Source organism: Orycteropus afer, unplaced genomic scaffold (assembly GCF_000298275.1).
Source record: "Orycteropus afer afer isolate SDZICR_OR568_19922 unplaced genomic scaffold, OryAfe1.0 scaffold00637, whole genome shotgun sequence".
In the NCBI taxonomy this organism is placed as follows: Eukaryota; Metazoa; Chordata; class Mammalia; order Tubulidentata; family Orycteropodidae; genus Orycteropus; species Orycteropus afer.
In genome coordinates, this window is record NW_006922224.1 from 1,285,889 (window position 1) to 1,308,278 (window position 22,390).

Below are 22,390 nucleotides of genomic sequence, written 5' to 3' on the forward strand. Positions count from 1 at the left end.
GCTCTGTATGTCTCCTTTTTTTGGTATTTTCACGCAAATTCTTCTGCTAATTGGGGTTTAGTCCAATTCTGTATCCTTCCCTTCAAGGCTCAGGGGTCCACGATTATCTTCTGTGTCTGTGTTTATTGGTTTCCCTTTTCTTTGTTGAAGAGGGTCTGTGCAATCCTTCTGTCTAGTCCGCCATCTTGCCAGAACTCTCAACAACATTTTTTAAGGACATGGAAAAACCAATTACTAGCTTCATATGGAAAGGAAAGAGACCTCAGATAAGCAGAGTACTACTGAAGAAGAAGAACAAAGTGGGAGGTCTCACCCTCCTGGATCTCAAAACCTACTATAAAGCCACAGTAGTCAAAACAGCATGGTATTGGTGCAATAATAGATAGACCAATGAAACAGAATAAAAAAATGTAGAAATAGACTCATCCATCTGTAGATAGCTGATCTTTAACAAAGGTCTAAAACCCATTAAATGGGGGAAGAGATAGCCTCTTTAATAAATTGTGCTGGCAAAATTGGATATCCACTTACAGAAAAATGAAACAAAACCTATACCTCACCCCATACACAAAAACAAACTCAAGTTGGATCAAAGACTTGAATGTGAAACCCAAAACTGTAAAATTCATCAAAGTAAATAGTAGCAAATCTAGGAACCCTAATTTATGGCATTAATAGACTATCAAGCATAACCTAGAATGCACAAGCAGTGGAAGAGAAGCTAGATGACTGGGACCTTTTAAAAATTAAATTCTTATGCGCATCAAAAGACTTCGTCAAAGGGGTAAAGAGAACCTACAGATTGGGAGAAAATATTTGCGTATGACGTATCTGACAAAGGACTCATCTCCAAAATCTATAGAAAACTTCAACACCTCAACACCAGCAAATAATCCAATTCAAAAATGGGCAAGAGACATGAAAAGACACTTCATTAAAGATGATATGCTGGCGGCCAACAAACACATGAGGAATTGCTTGCAATCTTTAGTCATTCGAGAGATGCAAATCAAAACAATGATGAGATGTCACCTCACCCCAGCAATAATACCAAAGTTCAACAGGGCAGAAAATAACAAATGCTGGCTAGGTTGTGGAGAGATTGGAACTCCTGTGCACTGTTGGTGTGATTGTAAAATGGTACAGCCATTGTGGCAATTGGTATGGTGTTGCCTTAAAAAACTGAAAATAGAAATATCATTTCCATTATTAGCAATTCCATTACTAGGAATGCATCCTAAAGAGGTGAGAGGCAGGACATGAACAGACATATGCACACCTACGTTCATCGCAGCACAATTCACTATAGCAAAGAGATGGAAACAACCTAAATGCCCATCAACAGATGAATGGATAACAAAATATGGTATGTTCTCACAATGGAATACTATGCTACATTAAAGAACAATGAAGGATATTTGAATCATCTCACAGCGTGGATGAGCCTGGAGGACAATATGCTGAGTGAAATAAGTCAATTGCAGAAGGACAAATATTGTATCAGCCCATTAAAAAGACAAGGAAGGGTTTGCTTAAGGAAGGGAACTCACTTTGTAGGTTACCGGGGAGGGGAAGGAAGGGAAGGAAATAATTTCAGGGTAGTTAGGGGCCACACGCTGAGGTGGGTAAGGGGAGGAATAGTATGGAAAGAGTCTGTGACCACCATAATAACATTGGGGAAAGGGAGAACACCAAATTGTAGACATAAGATATAGATGACAGAGGCTAATACCAGTATATCCACAATACTGCATTACCATTAATACCAAACACCAGGCTGCAGATAAACTAATAAACATTTGGGAAGATCAGATGGGGGTCAGTGAACAGGATTATACGCTAGACCAAGGATAGATTCAGCTGAGGCTAATCTTGCACAGATACCAGTGATACAAAATACCCACAATCCTTACAGAAACAACAGAAGATAAACACAGAATAATTCTTCACAGACAGCCAGACATTGAGGGTGAGAGATCCAACAGATCTACCGACTCAGGACAATAGTACTAGGGGACACCAGAATCAATTGAAACAATAAAATACATAAAAATCTTGTTCCACAACCTACATTGGTGAGTAGCAACTAGGGTCTTAAAAGCTTTTGAGTGGCCATCTTTTTTGATTACCTAGTACAGCTCTAACAGAAATACCACAAATGGGATGGCCTTAACAAATAGTTTATTCTTTTACAGTTTGGAGGCTCAAAGTCCAAGTTCAAAGTGCTAGGCTCTAGGGGCTGGGTGAAAGCCCCTCGACCTTGGGCTTCAGCTCTGCCTCTTGCTCCCATCCCTCTGATGCTAGAGGCATCTTTTCACTCAAGCAGCTACTGGCTGCTGAAGCTAACAAGCCCAAGGTCAGCAAATAAAATGGCATAGTCCCGATGTTACCAAACCACACAGCAGGCCATTAATTCAAGTCCATTGTAAGTCCCAAGATTGGCAGAGCATGGCAGGCTGCCAAACAATGACATGGCTAAATGTAGGGTCCAAGTGTGCCATATGCTAGAGACCATTCCCCAAGGCTTCTCCTTATATATAGGAAGCAGATCACATCCCTAGGGCAGATACTCAGCTGCTCACAGTAGATTCCACCATGGAGTTGATTACCAGTCTCATCATGGGGAATACTACATCCAGCTGCCCAGCTACTCAACGAGGCTCAGCTAAGTTGACACACAAACTTAAGTACCACACCATCTAAGATGCAGCTAATGGTCCCCTATTGTCCGACACAAAGAAGAATACAAAAAAACAAGGGCATTTGGAAACAATCAGTTCTAGGTCATGATGGACCTCGAGACCAGAAGAACTAGATGGTGCCCAGCTACCAGTGCCAACCACTTGGGAGGGGATCAAAACTGGAGATCTTGGGTAGAGTGGGAAGAAAAACGTGGAACAAAATCCAAAAACACAATGATGACCAGAATTACTGTTTGGATGGAGTCTGGTGGAACCCCCAAAACTCTGGCCCTGGGATACACTTTGGGCCTGGAATAAAACTCATTTCCAGGAGGTAAATAAGATGTACACGCAGACCACTCAACCCAGGGTGACGCACCCACATACTCTATGGAGATGCATCCCTTGGAGCAATCAACCATGGGGTACCAGAGGGCCAACATTCACACGGAGGAAATGCAGGACACAAAGGAGTTCAAAATTATGAGGGGCACAGGATGAGGTTACTGGGAAGGAGAGGAGGAGGGTGAGTTAGGGTTGGGGATGGTACTTGGGGAGTGAAACGAAAAGTGCATGAAATGTTGAATGTGAAACAAATTCTGCTCTGTAAATTTACACCTAAAGCACAATTAAAAAATAAAATGACAGTCTGGTTTCATGGCTAAGAAAACCCCCAAATCACAGCAAGATCCCTGCTGTCACATTCTGTCTTTGACGTTATCTGCCTCTGAGGGGAACATTCCAAAGCCAGAAGTTCACCTGTCAGAACAAATTCCTGTGAAGTTATAACATTTCTTGAGACTTTGTTTCTTCTTGTCAGCATACTCTGAAAAACTCAAGTCAAAGTAACTGCATTGCATATGATTCCACAGCTGACACCCCTTCAGACTCACAAAGCCCTCACTGCATTTCCTCCAGCACATTCCGTTAGGTATTAACTCCGCCCCTGTGAGCCAAGGATGTAGCTGTATGTTGCTGTTGGTGTTGATTTGATGAGTAACGGAAAGTGCACTGGGCACCATAGAATGAGTGCTTGTGGCTAAAGTGTGAAAGCAGATAGGCTTGCCCTTCCTCACCCACAGGCAGACATATACCACGTTCAGGCCCCACGAGTGAAGACTTCACTTAGTTCTGGGTTTGAGTAATCTGCTGAGCAGCTCATGACCTTATGTTTGGAGTCTGTGACTGAGAAGCTAGATGGGAACATGTGGGGTGTTTGTGGCTCCCAGCCAGGCTCATTGTCTTCTGTCAGGCCACCCCTCCACTGTCCAGCTTGATGGAGAAATATTTGGAGAGTTTAGCAGCATGAAAGCCCCTTTGCATCACTTAGACTGGGGAGCATGGTCAAGGTCTAGAGAAGACAACCACCAGACCACACTGCCCATTAGAGACCCAATTGCCCACAAAATATGTGCTGGAGTCTCGACCCCTGTCCCTGTGGATGGAATCCCATTTGGGAACAGGATTTTCTTTGTTGTGTTAATGGGGCCATATTAGTGTAGGGTGTATCTTCAACCTAATCATTTTTGAGATATAAGGGAGCAGCACCAACGGGAAAAGATAGACACCATGTGGAGATCACCAAGGAACCCAGGGACACTGGGGCTAGAGAGGCTGAGACAAGGATGTTCCCCTAGAGCAGGCAGAGAGAGATCCTCCCCTGGAGCCAAAAAAAAAAAAGCAACAACAAACCAAACTCACCACTATCCAGTCGAATCCGACTCATAGCAACCCCCTTTGGGTTTCCAAGGTGGTAAATCTTTACAGAAGTAGATTGCTCAGTCTTCCTTCCATGGAGTGGCTGGTGGGTTTGAACTACCAACTTTCTGGTTAGCAGTCAAATGCCTTAGACACTATGCCACCAGAGCTCCTTTCCTCTAGAGCCAGTGCCCTGAATTCAGGCTGCTAAAAGGAGCTCTGGTGGTGTAGTGGTTAATGCACTTGTATACTAACCAAAAAGGTTGCTGGTTTGAACCCACTAGCCACTCCATGCAAGAAAGATGGGGCAGTCTGCTTCCATAAAGATTTACAGCTTTAGAAACCCAATGGGGGTTGCTGTGAGTCAGAATCACCTCAGTGGCAGTGAGTTTTTTTGGCTTAGCTTCCTATGGGACAATGCTACAATGAGCTCAAACATAATAATGATTGTGGGATGGCACAGGACTGGGCAGTGTTTTGTTCTGTTGTACATAGGATTGCTATGAGTCAGAGCCAATTGAACAACACCTAACAACAATAACAAGCTTTCTAAACTGTGAGAAAATGTTTCTATTGGTTAAGGCCACCTACTTGTGATATTTCTGTTATAGCAGCACTAGAAGGCTACGACAGCCCCCACAACAGAGGGAGCTCAGTTACATGCCCCGATACATACCATGCCAAGCAAGGGCCCTTTGCTGAGCAGCCCAGCCCAAAAAGCACAGCTTCTGACACACCCACTCCCCTGCAGTGGAACCTGTGCTGGCCACTCCACCTGCCCACCCATCCACGCACCGTGGCCACCATCCATGCTAGGAAGATGGCACCTGGTAGAGAGCAAGGGCTATGATGACTGAAGGAAGGAGTAGGAGTGGGGATGGCTCTGCACAAAATGGGTGTGATGCCCATGTCAGATTGTATCATCTCTTCTGATGGCAAGACCCTCTCAAACAAAACTGAGAGCACTTTGTTTTTGGTGAAAATATACACAGCACATCATACCCATTCAACAGTATAGTTCAGTGACATTGGCTACATTCTTCATGTTGTATCAGAACACAACAAAGCTATCTAAACAACAGAGCTTTCTTGTCACCAGGGAGAAAAGTATGAAGATACTACAGCTAATGGCAAAAACATCTCAGATGGTCTGCAGCTTTCCCCATGGTGCTTTGGTTTCAACACCAGGAGTGGGACGGGAGGAAAGCACTATGACAAGGAAAGTGAAAGATAGGAAATTGTGTTAGGAACAATCCAATTGACCCCATACCCCATGTCCTCCAACCATCTGATTACAGAGCCATGTGATAGGAACAATGTCACCTACACTCAGATCTGGGAAAAAGTAGAATAAAAATCTCATTATCACTTTGGACAGGAATTACATGAGAATGAACAAGCTCAATTCAATGAGCAAGTCTCTGTACTGCTGCTGCTCCCCCCCCCCCATTACAATGCTCAAAAGGAGCACTCGGCTGCTAACAGAAAAGTTGGCAGTTCAAACCCACCAGCCACTCCACAGGAGAAAGATGTAGGAGTTTGCTTCCATCCAAATTGAGGTTGTTATGTGTTCATTATGACTCTGAGTGCAATGGAACAAAACACTACCCAGTCCTGCACCATCCTCACAATCATTGCTACATTTGAGCCCATCATTGCAGCCAGTGTGTCAGTCCATCTCATTGAGGATCTTCCTCTTTTTATTTGACATTCTAGTTTACCAAACATATCCTTCTTCAGGGACTGATCCCTCCTGATAACATGTCCAAAGTATGTGAGATGAAGTCTTGCCATCCTCACTTCTGAAGAGCATTCTGGCGGAACTTCTTCCAGACAGATTTATTCATTCTTCTGGCAGTCCATGGTATAGTCAGTATTCTTTGCCAACATCATAATTCAAAGGCATCAGTTCTTCTTTGGTCTTCCTTATTCATTACCCAGCTTTCACATACAGACAAGACAACTGAAAATACCACAGCTTTGGTCAGGCATACCTTAGTCCTCAAAGTGACATCTTTATTTTTTAACACGTTAAAGAGGTCCCTTCAGCAGATTTACCCAATGCAATATGCCACTTGATTTCCTGACCACTGCTTCCTGAGCCTTGATTGTGGATCCAAGTAAAAAAGAAATCCTTGGCAATTTCAATCTTTTCTCCACTTAGCCTGATGTTGCTTATTGGTCCAGTTGTGAGGATTTTTGTTTTCTTTTTGTTGAGGTGTAATCCATACTGAAGGCTGTAGTCTTTGATCTTCATTAGTAAGTGTAAGGCCACAGTAAGGAGAAAAGGACGCACAAAGGTGAGGTTAAAGAGAAGTTTTTATTCTGAGTTTCCAGGGGAGGTTTACGGGCCCCCGAGAGGGGCCCGGGCGAGGTTCACGGGTCCCTGAGAGGGGCCCGGGAAGTTGCACTGCCTGGCTGGGGAGGGGAGGGTTTATAGTCTTGTGGAGGACCTAAGCGGGGACACTAAGGAAATGGTGGGGTCCAATTAGCTGTTAGCATGGGTCTGCACTTAATTAGCATGAGGGGGCTTCACAAGAGGAAGTTTGCCACTGCATGTCATTTCCATCACATACATTTATGTGCAGCTATTTCCAAGTGTCAGTTGAATTAGGATCATCCTTTTGGTTAGTAAACAAAGCAGCCCCCCAAAGTGATGTCTCCGTAGCACATATATACTGGATCTGCATAGCCCGTGTAAAGACATCTATCTGCACAGCATGTGTAGCTTAGCACACAGCTGAGCAGGCTGCAGGCTCCGGCGAGTGTTCTGTTTGGAGGACTGCATCAGGCTGTCTCATCAGGGCTTGATACCCGGAGGAAGTTGCTAACTGAAATGTTGGTGGCTTGGGTTTGCTTCGGCCTAACAGTAAGTACTTCAAGTCCTCTTTATTTTCAGCAAGCAAGGTTGTGTCATCTGCATATCTCAGGTTGTTAATGAGTCTTCCTCCAATCCTGATGTTGCATTCTTCTTTATATAGTCCAGCTTCTTGGATTATTTGCTGAGCACATAGATTGACTAAATATGATGAAAGGATCCAACCCTGATCCAGCCCTTCCTGATTTTAAGCCATCCTCTTGTTCTGCTTGAACAACTGCCGCTTTGTCTATATATAGGTTCCTCATGAGCACAATTAAGTAAGTGTTCTAGAATTCCCATTCTTCACACTGTTATGCATAATTTGTTATGATCCACACAGTCAAATGTCTTTGTGTAGTCAATAAATATTACGTAGTCAAGTAAAGATTGCAACCTTGGAAACCCTATGGGATAGTTCTACTCTGTCCTATACATTTGCTGTGAGTCATCATTGACTCAACAGCAACAGTTTTTTTTGGGGGGGTGGGGGTGGGGTTCAGTTATTTCTATCATAAACATTTTACATGTAACCATCTCAACCCATTGGTTAAATTAGGATCATCCCTTTGGGAAGTCAGTAAATATGTTTGTGCTACAAATAAACAAACAGCAAAGCTTCCTGTGTCCAGGGAAAGCAGGGCTTCTGGAAACAGATTCCAGCCCAAGGAGAAATCCAGTCCCTGTCCTGAGAGATGGCACTGCAAGCTTCCCCTGTTTCTCCTGTTCTCCTTCAAGTCCCAATGTGCCTTCTTCCAGCCCTACAAGCAGTGCAACATGCTGAGTGCCGACACCACCCGCAACCTCATGATTTGCTTCCTCTGGATCATGAAAAACGCAGATCAAAGCCTTATTCGGAAATGGATTGCTGACCTGCCATCAATGCAGCTAAACAGGATTTTAGACCTGCTTTTCATCTGCGTCTCCTGTTTTGAGTACAAGGTGAGGGTGAGGCGGCTCTGTTGTGTGCCTGCTCTTGTCCCCCATGCTCAGAACTGTCCTGTGACTGCCGCCTTTGGGCCACAGAGGCATCTTTAGCTTTTCTTATTTCTGTGCTCACATCCGTAACCTGTTTGTTTCATGAATTTGGTCAGTCATTCCATAGGCAAGTGGTGTTGGTCTAATCCTGGTCATTTCCATCACATACATTTATGTGCAGCTATTTCCAAGTGTCAGTTGAATTAGGATCATCCTTTTGGTTAGTAAACAAAGCAGCCCCCCAAAGTGATGTCTCCATAGCACACATATACTGGATCTGCATAGCCCGTGTAAAGACATCTGCACAGCATGTGTAGCTTAGCACACCAGCTGAGCAGGCTGCAGGCTCTGGCGAGTGTTCTGTTTGGAGGACTCCTCCCTGCACTGAGATCTCACCCACTGAAATGAATTCCTCCTCTGTCCTGTCCAGGGAAAGCAGAGCTCCGACAAGGTCAGCACCCAAGTCCTGCAGAAGTCCAGGGATGTCAAGGCTCGGCTGGAGGAGGCGCTGCTGCGTGGCGAAGGGGCCCGAGGAGAGATGATGCGGCGGTGCCGGGCTCCTGGTGTGTGGCTGGGGTGGGCTCCAGGTGTGGGGGTGAGGTGTGGGGCTCCAGGGGTGGGGGTGAGGGTCAGGAGCTTTGAGCCCTTTGTTGGGGGTGCTGCCTTCCAGTGTGAGTAGACACCATCATTTTTTTGAGACATTTATGGAAATGTCAAAGAGACAATGGTTCTAAAAGTTTAGTTCTCAGAAGGAACTGCTGTCCCAAGAGCCCAGGAAACCTAGAAATATTCCCACATGGCATCTTCTAATTCAAACTGGTGGGATGAGGTGGTGTATCAATCAAGGCTGCAGCCTCTCTGGGCCCATTTAACTAGTCTGGCTAGACTGTCTAGTCCCTGACTATTGCAAATAGTTAACATGCTTGACTGTTAAACAAAATGCTGAAGGTTCAAATCCACCCAGAGGTGAAGAAAGTCCAGATAATCTACTTCCAAAAAATCAGTCATTGAAAAGCCTGGGGGTGCAGTTCTACACTGACACACATGGGGGTGCCTGGTGTGCAGCGCGGCCTGACCTCGGCCAGGGGAGGCTTGCAGCACAGACTCTCCTTAGTGGAGGAGTAGTGCTGTATCGGCTCCTCTGAGCTTGTTAGGGAACCTCTGGTTATCTGGGAAGGTTTCCTGCTAATCAAATTCCTATCATACTTTTCTTAACTTCTAGGGAATGACCGATTTGCAGGCCTCAGTGAGAACTTGAGATGGAAGAAAGAGCAGACACATTGGCGGCAAGCTAATGAGAAGCTAGATAAGTAAGACACTTGGCAACTGTGCTACCTTTACCTAAAATCTAAAACTTTTCTTCCCAGGCTACTTGCATTACTGAAACAACAACATCCTTCCAAATGTAAAGCATAATTGTCTGTGCAGATGCAGTTCACCCCAGGTGGGATAATCAAAGGAATTATGATTGCCAGCTTTTAACATTTATCACACTGATAAACATTTGGAGAAAACTGATATGTAGCAGGCTTGAATAGTTTAGCACATGCAACAGATGGGGGAGGGGAGGCAGAGAAACAAATGGAAGAAGCTGGCCAAGACCATAGCTTTTCAAATCTAATCTCCACCAGCGAAATGTGCATAAGGATGTATAAGAACTGTTCTGGTTACCTAGTGCTGCTCTGACAAGGATATATACCACAAATGGGATGGTTTTAACAAATAGGAGTTTATTCTTAAAATTTGGAGGCTTTAAGTCCGAGTTCAAAGTGCCAGGCTCTAGGGGCGGGGTGAAAGCCCCTCAACCTTGGGTTGCAGCTCTGCCTCCTACTCCCAGCCCACTGGAGCTGGAGGCTTTTCTTCACTCAGGCAGGCCATTAATCCAAGTTGATTGAAAGTCCCGAGATCGGCAGAGCATGGAAGGCTGCTGAACGACAACATGGCTACATGTAGTGTTCAAGCGTACCATAAGCTAGAGACCATTCCCAAAGGTGTTTCTTACATATGGGAAGCAGACCACATACCCAAAGGCAGCTACTCAGCTGCTCACAGTAGATTCCACCATGGACTTGATTACCAGTCTCATCATGGGGAATACTACTACTACATCCAGCTACCCAGCCACTCAACCAGGCCCAGCCAAGTTGACACACAAACTTAACTATCACAAGAACCAAAACCAAATTCACTGCCGTCAAGTTGTTTCCGACTTGGGTTTCCTAGGCAGTATCTCTATGGAAGTAGATTGTCAAATCTTCCTTCAGGGGTTTTCATGTCAGCATTATATAAGTTGTGGAAAACAAACAAACAAACAAAAAGTAGGGGGACATAATCTTGAGTCTCTAACTGCATATATGTAGATAAAAAAAGGCTGGAAGGAAATTTAGGAAAATATTAACAATGGTTTCCTTGAGTATTAGGAATATAGGTAGGTGGTGTTTTCTTCCTTATAGTTGGCAGTTTTTCCTATAGTGGATGTGTATTTTTATCAGAAAAAATTACAAGAAATGGAAGAAGAATAATCCTGTTTGACTTTCAATATAGGGTCTATATACATAGAAGGAGCCCTGATGGCACAATGGTTAAGTGCTCAGCTGGTAATTGAAAGGTTGGCGGTTCCAACCCACCCGGCAGCTCTGTGGGAGAAAGCCCAAGTGACGTGCTCCTGTAAAGACTGCAGCCAGGATAACCCTCTGAGGCAGTTCCACTCTCTCACATGGCTTCGCTGTGAGTCGGAATCAACACCACCCCAAAACAACACTAATAGATGGATGATGGATCTATAGATATAGATATATATTTCGTATATGCAGCAATTTAGACATATGAAGACATACGAAATGGAATGTGTTTGAATAGATAACAGTCTCCTCCTCCTGTTAACAGCAGGTATCCTTTTGAATCTCAGGGTTCCCTGAGCAAAGAATTGTACGGTTAAAGGACCCCCAACTGGATGAGACACAGCTCGGGCATCCTCTAAAGAACCCATCCTAAGGAGACAGCGAGTGGGTAGAGCTGAACAGCAGTGGTGTTTTGTAAATAACTGAATATCTTGTTACCACATGCATTAGTCCCCCAGGGCTGCTATAACAAATTACCACCAAGAGTGGCTTAAAACAACAGAAATTTATTCTCTCACAAAATAAAAGTAAAATAAACAAAACACAAACCAAACCCACTGCCATCAAGTCAATTCTAACTCATAGTGGCCCTATAGGACAGAGTAGAACTGCCCCGTAGGACTTCCAAGGCTCTAAATCTTACTGAAGCAAAATGCTTCATCTTTCTCTCATGGAGCGACTGTGGGTTCAAGCCACCAACCTTTTAGTTGGCTGCCTAGTTTTAACCACAGCACCACAGAGCTTCTTTCTCTGGAGGCAGAAGTCCAAAATAAGGTATCAGCAGGACCTTACTCTCTCTTAAGGCTCCAGGGAGAAAACTCCTTTGCTTCTTCCATCTTCTGATGGACCCAGGTGTTCGTAGCTTGGGGCAACATCACTCCCATCTCTCTGTGTGCTTGTGTCTTTTTTCCTTCTTTTTATAAGGACATGGCTTGTCCTGGATTAGGGCCCACCTTGTCCCAGTATGACCACGTACTAATTTAACACATTATGGCTGCAAAGACTTTATTTCCAAACAAGGCCATGGTCATGGAGAGAAAAGGGTGTTGGGACTTCTACATTTCATTTTGCAGGACCCATTTCAATCCCCAACACCACAGGAATGAACAATCTGATCCACTTTGTAGGACTTCTGGGAGTTAAATTTATTTTAACACGTTATAGAAGTGAGCACTCTTATTACAGATATTACTTGGAAGACCCAGATGATGGGTGTATTATTAATAACCATTTGCTTTGAATATTTTATTTTTGCTCTGAACTCTCTGGACCGATTTATAAAATATTCAATTCTGAGAATCTATATGTTCAAGTTCAGGTGATGAATAACAACCAAACAATGCATGCAACGAGTGCTCCAGTAGTTAGGACATCAACTCTGCAGGATTAAAAGAAGAGTCTAGCAAGGCATACATCACCTGGGTTGTGCAGACTGTCAGTGGGGCCTTGAGTGTTGCTATGATGCTGAGCAGGTTTCAGCAGAGCTCCTAGACTAAGACTAGGAATTAAGGTCTGGCAACTATTCCTGAAAATCAGCTCATGAAACCTTATGGATCACAATGGTCTGACCTGTAACTAGTCATGGGGATGACTCAGGACCTGGCAGTATTTCATTTCATGGGGTCACCATGAGTCACAGGCCAATTCCACGGCAGCTAACAGTAATAACATCAACACAATATTGGGCCTCACCATGCACCACCTACCAGACCAGTCCTCAGACCAGAGTTCTATGATAATTGGCTCATTGTCAGAGCTGATGGGTCACATCTGCAGTCTCAGGGGCATTGTCAGTGTGTAAAGGGAAACCCCACTGACATTGTGACTGCTCAGTGTAGTTATTCAGAAAACCTTTTGTAATTACAATAGTGCAGAAAACCTTTTGTAATTACAATAGTGGTGTTTTTCACTTTTTTACTTCATATCATTTTTTCACCTCCAGACCACTTTTCAGTTATTTTGCCTTTGTTTCTTTTAGAGTGACAGTTTTCATTCTGGGCTGCACACTAGGATCTCCTGGGAAGCTTTAAAGGATCCCAGTGTCTAGGTGGAGCCCAGACCAGTTCAATTAGAGTCTTCAACAGCAGGACCTAGGATTCAGTGTTTTATAAAACTCCCCAATTGACCTCATTGTGCAGCCAAATTTGAGAACTACTGTTGAGAGGAATATCTGGTAGACTTCATAAAAAGCAGATTATGACATGCTGTCCAGTACAGTAGCCACTAGCCACATGGGGCTTGGAATGTGACTAGGTAGAATTGGGAGGTGTTAAAAGTGAAAAAAGGAGCCCTAGCGGCACTTGTCGGAAGGAAGGTTGGGCAATCCTACTTCCGTAGTGATACTGCCTGGGAAACCCAAGGAGGGGTCGCTATGAGTCAGGGCTGACTCGACGGCACATAACAACAACAACAACAACAGCGGCACTTGACTGCTAACCAGAAGGCTGGCGGTTCAAACCTACCAGTCACTCCTCAGAAGGAAGATGGAGCAATCTACTTCTGTAGTGATAGTGCTTCAGCAACCCAAGGAGGGGTCGCTATGAGTCAGGTCCAACTCAATGGCACATAACAACAACAACAGTGGTGCAATGGTTAAACACGCAGCTGCTAACCCAAATGTCAGCTGTTTGAACCCACCAGTCACTCTGAAAGAGAAAGACCTGGCAATCTGCTCCCATAAAGATTACAGCCTAGAAAACCCTATGGGGCAGTTCTACTCCACTACATGGGGTCACTATGCGTCGGAATTGACTTGATAGCATTGAGTTTGACTCCTCGGAAGGAAGGTTGGGCAATCCTACTTCCGTAGTGATACTGCCTGGGAAACCCAAGGAGGGGTCGCTATGAGTCGGGGCCGACTCAACGGCATGTAACAACAACAACAACAAGCCCAGTATATCACAAGTATTATCAACATGTAACCAATATGAAAATTACTAGTGAGATATTCCACATTCTTTTATTCTTACTAAGTCTTCACAATCTGATGTGTATTTTTTTTACTTATGTTGTTGTTAGCTGCCTTCAAGTCAAGCTCATGTTGACCTCATACACAATGAGATTAGACCATTGTGATCTATGGTGATGGTGGTTGTTGTTAACCAAAACCAAACTCGTTGCCATCAAGTCAATTCCGACTCATAGCAACCTGATAGGACAGAGTAGGCCTGTGCCTATGATACTGTAAATCTTTAAGGAAGTAGACTGTCACATCTTTCTCCCTCAGAGCGGCTGGTGGGTTTGAACCACTGACCTTTCAGTTATCAGCCAAGCACTTAACCACTGCACCACCAGTGCTCCCTGACAGGCACATAAACCCCCAAAAAACCCAAACCCATCACCACTGGGTTGTTGGGTCAATTCTGACTGATAACAAACCTATAGGACAGAGCAGAACTGCCCGATAGGGTTTCCACAGCTGTAATCTTTGTGGAACCAGAATGCTACATCTTTCTCCCATGGAGTGGCTGGTGGATTTGAATGGCTGACTTTTTGGTTAGCAGCTGAGCACTTTAACAATTGTACCACCAGGCTTCGTCTACCCTACCACTAAATTAATAAAAAAAAACTACGTTTTAGATTTTCACTTCACAAAATTATTATCACTTAAAGAACGTAGAGGAAGAAATGAAGAACAACTCAGGAGAGGCATGAAACATTTCACACACATGAAAGTGCTTATTCTGAGCCCGTAATGGTCTGGGAGCATGGAAGCATCTGAAGTGGCCCCAGGATTGGGTTGAGGAGACTGGAGAAATGCTAAGTGACAGTCCCAGTCCCAGACTTTTGAGCTGATGCATGGCATCCTAGCCCCTGTGGCACTGGCAGATCTTGGGAAGGTCAGTTCTTCACACACCCCTTTCCTGGCAACTGCATCTTCCCGGGGGCACAAATATCCCTTACCAGCCTCACATGGATTTTATGAAGATGCATAAACTAGTGCATTGAACACTGATTCCTTAAAATGACACCTAACTGAGAAGCAGTGCCAGGCAATTTCCCATTCCATAGTGGGCAGTGAAGGAGCCCTGGTGGCATAGTGGTTAAGTGCTCTCAGCTGCTGACTGAAAGGTTGGTGGTTCAAACCCACTAGCTATACCATGGGAGAAAGATGTGACAGTCTGCTCCTCTAATGATTACAGCCATAAAAACCCTGAGGGCAGTTCTACTCTGTTGTACAGGGTTGCTGTGAGTCATAGTCAACTCAACAGCAACAGGTTCAGTTTCTGGGTTTAGTGGGTAATGGGACTGCTAGTGGGTTAGTAGTGGGCTACTAACCCACAGGTTGGCAGTTCAAACTTACCCAGTGGCACCATGGTAGAAAGGTCTGATAATCTGCTTCTATAAAGATTACAACCAAGAAAACTGATGGAGCTCAGTTCTATTTTATAACACATGGGACTCTATGAGTCAGGATAGACTCGATGTCAGGGTTAGTTTAGTGGGTGATGGGAATCCCTAAGTGGTACAAATGCTTAAGGCACTTGCTGAGCTGCTAACCCAAAGGCTGGAGGATCAAGTCCACACAGGGATGCCTCGGAAGAAAGGCTTGGCAGTCTGCTTCTGTAAGATTACAGCCACGAAAACCCTATGGAACACGGTTCTACTCTGACACACTTGAGGTCCCATGAGTCAGAGTCAACTCCATGGCAACTGGTCATGGGTAATACCACTGATGTCCAGCACAATGGCAGATGACCTGCCCCACAGGGATGCAGCTTTGGTTCCCATAGGAAATGGATGCAGCCAGTCCTTGTTTTCATTCAAGGCTGACTGTTCTGGAGATTTCTTTACGCTCTGGTGCATACAGGGCCATTGTTGGAATATGTCCAGGTTTGATATACGCTTAACTTTGACCTCTTTTTGTTTTCTAGATCAAAAGCAGAGTTAGACCAAGAGGCCTTGATCAGTGGCAACCTGGCAACAGAAGTGAATTTAATCATCTTGGATATGCAGGAGAATATCATCCAGGTGAGGCAAGGAATGCCGACTGATTCCACAAGAACATGTTTACAGGAATTTAATAGGAGTGCTTTATGCAGGGTTGTGAAGGAAATAAGCTGGATCCCAAAGTGCTTTTTTTAAAAAAATGAAGTTGGGAAGTTTGCTGTTTGCTATAGTGTTCACCTTACAGATTCCAGAAATATCAAACATTTTTCTGGCGTCTTTGAGTTGCTGTTCACTTGGAAAGGGTTGCCTCACAAGCTGGCTCTTGTGGCTAAGTATACCAGAGTGTGTCCCAAGCTTAAAATGTGGATAGTGAGCTTATAGTTCATTATCTACAACAAGGGAGGCAAATAGATTTCTTCTGATGGGTCCTACTCCAGTTGATTGATGCAGCCATCAGTCCTGCCTGATCATCAGGCTATGACTGGGCTAAGTTGAAAAAAAAAAAAAGAAGAAGAAGAAGAAGAAGAAGAAAGAGTACTGCGTTTGATAAATGATGATGGTATCTGCTTCCGGCACAAACTGGGGACAGGCAGGCATCTGTGCCATGTGTTTGCCTGTAGCAAAGTATAGTGTCCCTGTGAACTTTGTGATAACACAATTTGCCATCCTAATTTTATCTTCTAAGCGGATGTTTCCAAAAACTCCCAAGTCTAGGTTATACTGGATTTTTTGTTACACTGAAAAATGAGCCCATTGGAACTTTATGAAGTTCCATTATTATTATTATTTCCATTATTAAGTCCAATAGAAGAATGTTTCTATTGAGAAATCATTTATTAGACTAAATCTAGTATTGACTTTAGGGCTAGAAGACATACTGTTGAAGCAGTACCCCCTTCCTTATCCAATTACTCACCAGCCACTCCTTGGAAGGAAGGTAGGGCAATCTACTTCGGTAGAGATACCGCCTGGGAAATGACTCAACAGCACATAACAACAACAACAGCAAAACTCAAAGTAATTATTATATGAAAGCAAAGACACACTGGAGTTTTCGAACAAGGTCATATGGAAATACGCCTTCAGCTCTCAGGGTTGATGGCTGATAGTGTAAGACTGGGAGATGGGGCCATCGATCTCGGTGCTGATCACCACAGGTGTCAGTGGTAGAGGGCAGGGATCAACGGTGCTGTTTTTCCATTCCCCCAGGCCAGCTCGGCGCTGGACTGGAAGGACAGCCTGCTGGGAAGCGTCCTGAGGGTCCTGGTGAACTCTCTGAGCTGCGATCAGAGCACCACTTACCTGACTCACTGTTTCGCGACACTCCGAGCTCTCATTACCAAGGTAAAGACAGCAAGTTTGTTTCCTGGCTCTTAATTATGACTAGGATTCAACTAGTGTCACACTTCTGTGTCCAGGTGGCCAAACCCCACAGAGTATATGAAGTGTATAATGTCTCCTCAGGGGGAAGTGACTCCACAGAAGGTCAACACAATCAGGGAAAGCAGTGGTTCTCACAGCTGAAATGTGGGCCCAGTTGTAGACATTTGAAACAGCCATTCATGGAGGGTCTAAGACATGAGCATAGAAATCAGTCAAGTATCTTTCCATTTCATCTTGTTTAACATCTGCTCTAAGTGTGATGGAAGGAGCCCTGGCGGTGCAGTGGGGATTACTTTTTCCCTTTTACTTAAAGTCTTGGATGGTGCCTTCTACATGGGATCTTTTAAATTTAAAGTAGAATTCTCCTGCTCTCCATGATCAAGGCCACTTTCTCTTTCTGGTCACCAGTAATTTCCAGGAGACCCAGGAAACTGAGGGTAATCCCTTGAAAGTTGTGGCTTTGCAAATGAATGCGACCTGGGTAGCAATGGCGGGTTAATAATGTAGCCCTTAATGTGCTCAGCTGCTAGCCAGAAGGTTGGAGGTTGGAGTCCACCCAGAGGTGCCTTGGAAAAAAGGCCTGGCAATTTACTTCTGAAAATCCCACAGAGCACAGTTGTACTCTGAAACAAGTGGGCGCTCCAGGAATCAGAGTTGACTTATTGGCCACTGGCTTTTACCTTCACTGTTGTACAATTAGTACTGAAATCTGAGTCATCGCTGTTGCTTCAACCCATCCCCTGACTCAGGCAGCTCATTATGTTTCTGGAGCGATGCATTAAAGCTCCTGGGCTTCTGGTTTTCCCACGAAGACATTTGCACATTTTAACAGGCTGCTAACGCAGCCCGCGGGTGGATGTGCGGAGCACCAGCTAACAGTCCCTGCGTCTCTCCTAGTTCGGGGACTTACTGTTCGAGGAGGAGGTGGAGCAGTGTGCAGACCTCTGCCAGCGCATGCTGCACCACTGCAGCAGCAGCATGGACGTCACCCGGAGCCAAGCCTGTGCCACCCTCTACCTACTCATGAGGTTCAGCTTCGGAGCTGTCAGCGTGAGAGCTCAGACCCGCTGGGCACCTGGGGTCAACAGTCAGAGATAGGGCCAGGCACTGAGCCAGAGGGAAAACAGAAACCCAAGTCTGCAGTATTCCTGTTTGCTTCTGTGAGAAAAAACAATAGAGTGTGTCTAGGTAGACAGGAAAGGAGATTTGGTGGCACTGTGGTTAAAGCTGGGCTGCTAACCAAAAAGGTCAGCTGTTCAAACCCTCTGGCTGCTCTGTGGGAGAAAGACAAAGCTGTCTGTTTCCATACAGATTTACAGCTATGGCGGTACTACTCTGTCTTAAAGGGTTACCTTGAGTCAGAATCAACTCAGTGGTAGTAAGTTTGGTTTTTTTGGAGGTAGACAGCATCTTGGTTTGAACTGCATATAAAAGTGACTATCAAAACAGTAACTGTAGTGGTTTCCATCAGTATATTTCAGTAGGAAATGATTGAATCTATGTAGATGCAAAATTATCAGCTATAGAGGGAAATGCAACAGGCAGGGTAAGAATTCCAAAGATGTTGTCCGGTAGTCTAGATTCTGACTGGCTGACAGCAGAGAAGCCTGTGAAAGAGAATTTTAAATCATTAGTACCTGATGGACCCAAGTTTTCACCAGAGCTTAGCAGCCTCTGGAGGTCAGCTTGGTGCAGACAGTCAATCCTTCTCTTGTGTGTCTAAACCTGGGTCTGTTTTCTTGGAATTTCCATTTGTGGTCATGTTCATGAGCACATTTGAATGATAGTAAAAGATAAATTGGCCCATGGAAGGAAGGCCAGGACTTCAGTGTATACAAGGGATGACTATTTGAAAGTCTGTAGGACATTCCTCAGGGACCCTTTAGGGTAGCCATATTTTTCCATGGGTCTAGAAGGAAAGGGGGAACAGAAAGTGGCTACTTGCCTGTAGTCTGAAATTGGAGAAATCCTTGCCCTGAGGATGCCAGTTCTCGCTGAAGTTTAAATACAGCCCCAAGAAGAGGAATTTTGACACAAAAGGATAAAGCCTGTGGCCCAACTTTGTAGGAATATTCTAGCCTTCCAGCGTGGAGGCAGCCCAATCCTAAATTAAAATTTAAAGGGAGGCTGGCAGTACAGGGCATGATTTATGTCTGAGTGCTATTCATTTAAACAATAAGATGACTCTAGTGCAGAGTGTGGCTTACATTTCATTGAAAGGAGAGGAAAGGAAATGAGGCAGACTTGTGGGGATGGGTGTCTGGCTCCACCATCTTCTTTTATCTAACAGCTGAGTGCCTCTTCTTTGTTCCTTTTTCTACCTGGTGCAGAACTTTGCAAGAGTAAAGATGCAGGTAACTATGTCTCTGGCATCTTTGGTGGGTAAAGCACCAGACTTTAATGAGGAGCATCTGAGAAGATCCTTGAGGACGATTTTGGCCTACGCAGAAGAGGACACAGCCATGCAGGCCACTCTCTTCCCCACCCAGGTAGGCCAAAGGGCAGGGCTGGTCTTCAGGGTTTGGCATCAGCTAATTGTAAACTCACAGATACACTGTCTCCGTGAGTCAGAATCAACCTGATGGCAACTGGTTATATACATACATGTACACAGACATATGGTTGTTTGGTGCCATCAGGTTGGTTCCAGTTCATAGCAACCTTGTGTACAATAAAAGGAAACAATCATTGCTATGTTTGAGTCCATTGTTGTATATGTCAATCCATCTTGTTGATGGTCTTCCTCTTTTTCATTGACCCTCTACTTCACCATGTATGACATCCTTTTCCAGGGACTGGTCCCTCCTGATAACATGTCCAGAGTCTGTGAGACAAGGTCTTACCATTCTTGCTTCTAGGTAGCATTCTGGCTGTACTTCTTCCAAGACTACATATAGGTACATATATACATATACATACATACATATATATATATATGTATGTGTGTGTGTGTGTGTGTGTATGTATTTTTTTTACCATAAGTTGGAATTAGCCCAACGGCAATAATTTTATATATATTCAAATATATATGTAAGCTCTTGTGGCATAGTGCATAAGGCATTTGACTGCTAACCAGAAGGCTGGCAGTTCAAACCCACCAGGCACTCCTCAGAAGGAATGTTGGGCAATCTACTTCCATAGTGATATTGCTGCCTTGGAAACCCAAGGAAGGGTTGCTATGAGTCAGATCTGACTCAATGGCAGTGGGTTTGGTTTATATATATATATATATATATATATATATATATAATCTGTCGGTTTGTCATACTGTGGTGGCTTGTGTGTTGCTGTGAGGCTGGAGACTATGCCACCAGTATTTCAAATATCAGTAGAGTCACACATGGTGGACAGGTTTCAACAAAGTTTCCAGACTAAGACAGACTTAGAAGAAGGAAGGGGCCATCCACTTCTCAAAGTATTGGCCAGTGTGAAAACCTTATGAATAGCAGTGAAACACTGTCTGATACATTACTGGAAAACTTTATGAATAGCCCTGAAACATTGTCCCATGTAGTGCCAGAAGTTGAGCCCCTTAGGTTGGAAGGCACTCAAAATGCGACTGGGGAAGAGCTGCCTCCTCAGAGTAGAGCTGACCTTAATGATGTGGATGGAGTAAAGCTTTTGGGACCTCCATTTGCTGATGTGGCATGACTCCACATGAGAAGAAACAGCTGCAAGAATCCATTAATAATCAGAGCATGGAATATACAAAGTATGAGTCTAGGAATATTGGAAGTTGTCAAAAATGAAATGGAATGCATAAAGAGAGATATCCTAGGCATTAGTGAGATAAAGTGGACTGGTGTTGGACATTCTGAATCAGATAACAAAATGATCTACTGTGCTGGGAATGACAAATTGAAGAGGAATGGCATGGCATTCATCATCACAAAGAATGTTACAAGATCTGTCCTGAAGTACAATGCTGCCAGTGGTAACATAATATCCATATGCCTATAAGGAAGACCAGTTAATACTACTATTATTCAAATTTACACACAAACCACCAAAGCCAAAGATGAGGAAATTGAAGATTTTTACCATCTTCTACAGTCTGAAAGTGACCAAACATGCTATCAAGATGTGTTGATTATTACTGTTGGAATGCAAAAATTGGAAACAGAGAAGAATCACTGGTAGTTGGAAAATATGGCCTTGGTGATAGAAATGGCACTGGAGATCGCACAATAGGATTTTGCAAGACCAACAACTTATTCATTGCAAATACTTTTTCAACAACATAAATTGTGGCTATACACATGGACTTCACCAGATGGAGCACACAGGAATCAGATCAACTACATCTGTGGAAAGAGGCAATGGAGAAGCTTAATATCTTCAGCTAAAACAAGGCCAGGAGCTGACTGTGGAACAGACCATCAACTGCTCATATGCAAGTTGAAGTTGAAGCTGAAGGGTATTAAAACAAGCCCATGAGAGCCCAAATATGACCTTGATTATATTCCTCCTGAATTTAGAGGCCATCTAAAGGACAGACTTGATGCATTGAACACCAATGACCAAAAACCAGAGGAATTATGGGATGACATCAAGAATATCATCCACAAGGAAAGCAAAAGGTCATTAAAAAGACAGGAAAGGAAGAAAAGACCAAAATGGATGTCAGAAGAGACTCTAAAACTTGCTTTTGAATGGAGAGTAGCTAAAGCAAATGGAAGAAATGACAAGGTAAAAGAGCTGAACAGAAGATTTAAAAGAGCAGCTCAAGAAGACAAAGTCAGTTATTATAATGAAATGTGCAAAGACCTGGAGTTAGAAAACCAAAATGGAAGAACACACTTGGCATTTCTCAAGCTGAAAGAACTGAGGAAAAAATTCAGTCCTCAAGTTGCAAATTGAAAGATTTTATGGGCAAAATATTGAATGATGTAAGAAACATCAAAAGAAGATGGAAGGAATACACAGAGTCACTGTACCAAAAAGAATTGGTTGATGTTCATCCATTTCAGGAGGTGGCATATGATCAAGAACCAGTAGTATTAAAGGACCAAGTCGAAGCTGCACTGAAGAAACTGGCCAAAAACAAGGCACCAGAAATTGAGGGAATATCCACTGAGATGTTTCAACAAATGGATGCCACACTGGAGGCACTCACTCAGCTATGCCAAGAAATTTGGAAGACAGCTACCTGGCCAACTGACTGGAAGAGATCCATATATGTATCCATTCCAAAGAAAGGTGATCCCACAGAATGTGAAAAGTATTTAACAATATCATTAATATCACATGCAAGTAAAATCTTACTGAAGATAATTCAAAAA

At 43.9% G+C, this 22,390-nt stretch overlaps 1 protein-coding gene across 1 annotated transcript in view; it reads left to right on the forward strand.

The window, feature by feature from the left end:
- The window catches only part of LOC103210666 (dedicator of cytokinesis protein 8), a 249,080-nt gene that overhangs the window by 183,321 nt on the left and 43,369 nt on the right, over positions 1 to 22,390 (forward strand). The window contains exons 30-36 of the mRNA XM_007956577.1: positions 7,996 to 8,178; positions 8,645 to 8,777; positions 9,437 to 9,524; positions 15,710 to 15,806; positions 16,935 to 17,069; positions 18,006 to 18,158; positions 19,439 to 19,597. Coding sequence (XP_007954768.1) covers positions 7,996 to 8,178; positions 8,645 to 8,777; positions 9,437 to 9,524; positions 15,710 to 15,806; positions 16,935 to 17,069; positions 18,006 to 18,158; positions 19,439 to 19,597 — 948 coding nt within the window. The remainder of the gene's footprint in view (positions 1 to 7,995; positions 8,179 to 8,644; positions 8,778 to 9,436; positions 9,525 to 15,709; positions 15,807 to 16,934; positions 17,070 to 18,005; positions 18,159 to 19,438; positions 19,598 to 22,390) is intronic.